General features: G+C 33.6%; 1 protein-coding gene across 1 annotated transcript; it reads left to right on the forward strand.

Annotated features, from left to right (window-relative positions):
- Nucleotides 1-3,051: 3,051 nt before the first annotated feature.
- LOC108908438 (cytoplasmic polyadenylation element-binding protein-like) lies at nt 3,052-4,160 on the forward strand. Its single transcript, XM_023456200.1, has one exon. The coding sequence runs from the start codon at nt 3,081-3,083 to the stop codon at nt 4,080-4,082; it is 1,002 nt and encodes a 333-aa protein (XP_023311968.1). The 5' UTR covers nt 3,052-3,080; the 3' UTR covers nt 4,083-4,160.
- The last annotated feature ends 1,958 nt before the right edge of the window (nt 4,161-6,118 follow it).

A 6,118-nucleotide genomic window follows, 5' to 3' on the forward strand; every position in this document is an offset into this window, starting at 1 on the left:
CCTTTTATATCAGTAACTTAAGAGAAAGTAACGACTAATTCACAAGTAAAAATATATTATTCAGTAAATTGTATCGCCAAGCTTGTTTTGTAAATGTTATTTAAGCCGGATGTTCTTGTTTGGCCACAGTAAACGATGGTTTAACAAATATCTTTTACCCCTAAAATTAAGTACGTCCATGGTTACACATGTTCTAAATTAGTATAAATGTAAAATTAAAAACAGATTAAGAGATCATCTTAGAACCAAGTAGCAATAGTATATTAGATGTAAGTTGAAACGTGTAATCAAAACTTATAAAATAAAAGTTACTGAGTACGGCAGTTTTAATCGGTATTACCCAAGCCAAAAGGAAAACCCTTTGGGGAACATCACACTACTCATACCAAGTTAAACGTTGACGGAATGTCGTTCGAACGACTAAAAGTCGGGACACACATTTCCGCACCGAGCCCGGTCCGTAGCCCTTTGCAATGTACGCCGAAACTGTGATTAGATCTCCATTTCTCATCCTAAAATAGCCTTAAGTACCAAATTTCGTGGGAATCATGCTATTATTAGGATAAATATATACAAAAAAAGTTTTAAAAAATGATAACTGACACCCTGTATCTCGAAAACTGTCAACTTTTGGACTAAGGTAAATTGGGCTAGATTCTCATATTTCAGCCTCAGGAATTTGTAGTAGTGTTTTGTACAGACCTTTTAGAGAGTTAATTTCATTAGGCAGTCTATTATTCGTAACATGTATCATGTATTAAGATTGCAAAAAATATTTGGCAGTCAAATTCTGAAATTTTGAAATATCTCACAATCTACTTAAAAAAGTGACTGGCCCGATTTGGAACAATATATTCATTCGATTAGCTATCTTAAACATCCGAATTTGTCGAAATTTGATCTAATAACTACAGTAAACAAAATATCCTCAAGAGTTACCCAACTTTTGTATAATCACCCATATATATTGTCGGGACTGCCCAGATATTGCAATAACAACACCTTTGTTTCGCATCTAACTTGTTTTGTCACGATTACATTGTTCGAAAAACAAATAATAAAGCGTTTCTTGTTATCACTTTATGTCATACGCATATAAGAGCCTTGTTGAATTTACTAACATTTTCGCCCGTGAGGAATGAATCTGTAAAAAGAATAATTAAAAACTAAAAAAAATAATTGCTAAAACAGATCTTCCGAAATCTCAACTCATAGCTGGATTGCCTCCCGCATGGCACTCCAGTACCTTCCGGCCCTGCCGGCTAACCAACATCAAACATCTTCAGTTTTACTTGGAAGTGTGTATGTCTAATTCGAGTGAGGTGACATTTAGTGAGAAATTAAATAAGTCGGGTGTTATTTATCATTAGCAAAGGATCTTAATTTATACATTTTGTTATCGGTTGTTTTGTATTTATATTTGGGTAGTTAGAGCAACGATCGTGGGTTTCTCTGCCATGCTCTTTCCCCACAGGAGCTCTAGGTGAGTCTGTCACTCTCATTGTATCTTAAATGGTTGTTAATGTTTTTGTTGTTCTTTCTAATTGTCACATGTTTAATTTGAAGACTGTTGTACAAAAATAATAGTTAGGTGTATTTACTCTGCTTTTGTTTTATAAAATTAAACCATACTTCCCCTCTTTAAAGTTAGTAGCCAGCGCCTTTCGGTCAATTAGAAATAGATGTATACAACGTAGGTATGTCTTATGTCTTATGACGATCACATATTTTTGGCCACAACTACGTTTATTTTTTTTTCGATCGAACCCGGGGTTGTTATACTACAATATATGAAAAATGACGTCAGAAGTTGGTAAAACGGAAAGCCTTTAAGGAGACATATGTATAAAAAACCCATAAAAATCAGTATGCCGAGTGAGCTCCGAGTTGTTAAAACCGTCGAGAGTTTGAGACACAATGCAAAAATGAATTGCAAGTAACAATGTGTGTCACAACTGAATTTAAAAATAAATAATGCGAAAAACAAAATCGAGTTGAGGTTAAATATTTGCGTACAAGAATAAGCCAGTTAAAGACAAAATTATTCAATTATATTGAAATTCCAGAAAATGTAAGTTCTACAAGTAAAACGCTAATATGCAACTGAAGACAAAGAAAAAAAACTTGATCTATAGAGGAACGAGGACTGGCCATGTCCCTTTACTATAAAAGCCCCACTAATTACGCATTTATGAAGAAAAACAATATAGTTCTACCAGCTCTATCTACAATGAAAAGTTGGATATCAATGAGCAAATATAAGACAGGATTCACTAATTTCTATTATTTTAGAGTTAGAGAGAAGAAGAGTAATATTCAAAATTGAAATAATCATCCTGTAACTATAATCAAAACTTTGAAAGATAACTATGTATGTGTATGGATACATGGCATTACTTTATTTGGACACATATTTCTTTAGTAGATTTTTACAAAAATACCTTCGATACAAATATCCATTTAACTCATTTCATAGAACAAATTTATAAATATAATTGGAATCAATTACATGTCAGTATTACACAATAGATTTAAAAGCAACGAAACGTGTCCAGTTGCAAATTGAATGCATATTGAACTAACCCTTGCACTACGTCTATCTCGCTCATAAACTGGTGCACTGATTCAGTCGTTGTTTCCGATTCTTCTACCGGTTGTTTAATTCTAATGCACTCAGCATTTTTTAAAGAATATTTAAACCCCAGCAACTTGGTGAATCGGGGCCAGTCCGGAGCCACTTTGAGAGTCAGTCGATGGCCAGGAGCCAGTTCACCACATGAAAAGCAATCCCTCAGAGGTGTAAGTATGTTTTGTGCAATAAAACGTAAAAATTCATTGATTTGTCTTTGTTTTTACCCTGTTAGCAACCAAGCGAGTATCCCGAGAAAATAATATGTATTTTTTTAAGTTTTTTTTTTTGGTATTTTCAATAGGAAACGTGACAATATCTTCGCCAAATTCAAATTAAAGCTAGTACAATGACAAATACAGAAAAGAAATATCTATAACNTTTGAAAAACTAATGACTGAATCGCCCTGTATATTTTACAAAATAAATATTCTTATCTTAGTATCTACTTATGCATTTCCTATACCTATATTTCTTGTTTACACTTTTAGGTGAAGTAGCAAAAACCAAATGGAAAGGATTACGAGATACCTTTCGAAAAGAGTATCAGAAAACTATTAAATACAAACAGTCCGGTGCAGCAGGAGGGGAAAAAAGTGGTTCTTCTTGGCCATACTTCGAGAGTTTGTATTTTTTGGCAGATCAAATGACGCCACGGGAAACTTCGGGAAATATTTCGTTACCTAGAGAGAATTCATTATTACCAGTAAACGAGAAATCAAATAACGGACTAGACGCAGAACCAGAGTCTCCTAAAACGCAAAATACCGACGATAACCATACGAACGACGCAATACAGGTTTTACAATCTACAAGTACTGCCAACCAATCTAAACGACCTAGGGAAGACCAAAATTTATTGCCTGAAACACAACAGCAGGAGCCATTACGTAAACAGCAGGAATCCTCAAGCAAGAAACAACAAACTCTGCCATCGAAATCTGCAAAACGCGGAAATGATGTCCAAAAGAGGATGCTTGCTTTAGAAGAAGAAAAACTAAATTTTTTTAAACAAAGAAAAGTGGAAACAGATATACACAAAGATTATGACTACCATTTTTTAATGAGTTTACTACCTCATTTCAAAAATGTAAAAGATGAAAGAAAGCTCCATGTACAGTTACAGCTGCAACAAGTTCTTCTGAACGAGATAACATCCTACAAAAGTCAGCCATCAGGTCACGTAATTCTCCCAAATAGATTTTCCGGGGTCCACGCTTCATATTCTACTAGTACTACTCCTCAATCAGAACCATCACCTGCTTCTTCAACTCAATCGAGCTGGTATGACTTATCTTCACCTCCACTTTTCTCTCAACCTTCCGTATCCCAGCATTCCAATTCACTAAATAGAAATAAACCTGTTCCTGAAAATGAAGTTCCAGAGGAGGAACACCAAGACTGTCGAGAAGACTATAGTATTGCAACATATGTTACCAATTTCACGGTTTAAAATTAACATTACCCTAATTTTACTACAAGTTTTACTTACCTTAATGTTATTGTTAGCTTTTCGGATGGAGAAATACATTTCCTGAAGTTACACTGTTTTCTTATTGCCTCATCTATTGCATTCAATATATAAGAGTATGTGTCATAACTCATTCGATAATATTCAAAGAACTTTATCGGTTGCAGCTTTAACTCTTCAAAAATCTGGTAATATTCACTTAAATGATGATTTGCGTATATTTCATTAACCCAGAACCGCCTATTTTTCTTATTAAATGCAGATAATCTCAATACTGAATTCTCGGAGAGATAAAATTCTTCTTCGACATCCATAACTTGAAATGAAACTGATAAAATCGCTTTCAATCGCGCGAATTTTAGAAACACCAGAAACCATTGCTTGTTCGCGCGAGTAAGCGCATACACGCGCGAATTGTGATTCGCGCGAAATCGCATGCACTGTAACCGTAGCCTTAGGAGAAAGCGATCTTGGCCTAGGAGCATCTGTTGTAGCAACATTTGCAGATAGATTGAAGGCGAATTTCCCAGAAGAAAAATTTAGTTTCTTCATTGACAATTTTTTTACAGGACTGCCATTGATAAAAAATTAAGCGAAATGGATTATGGATGTACGGGGACTATAAGACAGAACAGACTACAGAAATGTCCCCTAAATAAAACCACAATGAAGAAATCTCTTAGAGGTTCTATGGACTCATATATAAATTCCACAAAAGATGTCATTGTTATGCAATGGAAAGACAATAACATAGTGCATGTGGGCTCTAACTGCTTTGGTGTGCATCCAACAAAAGCAGCACGTCGTTATTTGGCTGCTGAAAAAATATATATTATGGTACAGATGCCCCATGCAATTCATCAGTACAATACCCACATGGGTGGTACAGATTTGATTGATCGAAATATTTCCAATTACCGGCCAAAATTGCGTAATAATAAATGGTGGTGGCAGATTTTTATACACCTTTTATGTGCGTCGGTTTCTAACGCATGGATTTTATATCGGATTTCAAGAGATATGAGAAAAAAGCAAACCAATACAAGTGAATTTGTAGAAAACTCTCGTTCTCTAGATTTACTAGGGTTTATCAGATACATCGTTTCATCGTACTTACTTCTAAGCTCCCGAGAACGAAGACGAGAAAGAAATAGTTCAACTGCACTGTTTCGTAATGTTCCTGAAGCTTTTTCAAGAAATATGTCAGTTCTGCATTACCCGAGCAGCATCAAACAAAATAGATGTAAAGTATGCAAAAAAATACTACATTCGGTTGCGGTATATGCAAAATTAATGTACACCCACTCGATTGTTTTAAATTATTTCATGAAAGAGTTTCTCCATTGGTGCAAAATGAGTTGAAATAACAAATAAATACAATGCTCAATAATTTTCTTTTTAATACTACCTAATGTACCTTTATCTGGCCAAGTTCCAAATTTGAAACAATCTGTTTTTTTCCTACTATGGTCTACAAATTAAAAATTATTTTTTTTTATATTTTTCTATTAAGATCAAAGACCTAAACTGAAAATAAAAATGATACAAAAATTAATTTATAAAGTTTGGCATCGAATGGGTTAAATACAACTGGATTAATGCTAAAAGTTATAGTCTGCAATCAAGGATTAAATAATAGGGCTTTTTTAAAACTTTTAAACATTACCAGTACCATATTTTCTATTTAAATTTTCTTTTATGCATGACGTACCCCATTTATTTAAAAGCATTAGAAACAATTTATTTACTGGTAATTTTAAAATTAATGATAAACATAATAATAAACATAATTTCTTTTGAAGATAGACAAACATATATGATGGACAAAAGTTCGTCTACTGCACGAGCTTTAACAAAAATTACTGATATATATATATATATACATATGCCCAAATACTTCTCAAAAAATATTGTGAAAACTTGCATTACAAGATAATTTAAACAGCAGGAATTTATATGCCAAAAATAAACATAATTCTGCACTGAGCGGTAAAAATCCACACATAATGGAAAATTTA

The sequence above is a fragment of the Anoplophora glabripennis genome, unplaced genomic scaffold (genome assembly GCF_000390285.2).
Source record: "Anoplophora glabripennis isolate ALB-LARVAE unplaced genomic scaffold, Agla_2.0 scaffold299, whole genome shotgun sequence".
In the NCBI taxonomy this organism is placed as follows: domain Eukaryota; kingdom Metazoa; phylum Arthropoda; class Insecta; order Coleoptera; family Cerambycidae; genus Anoplophora; species Anoplophora glabripennis.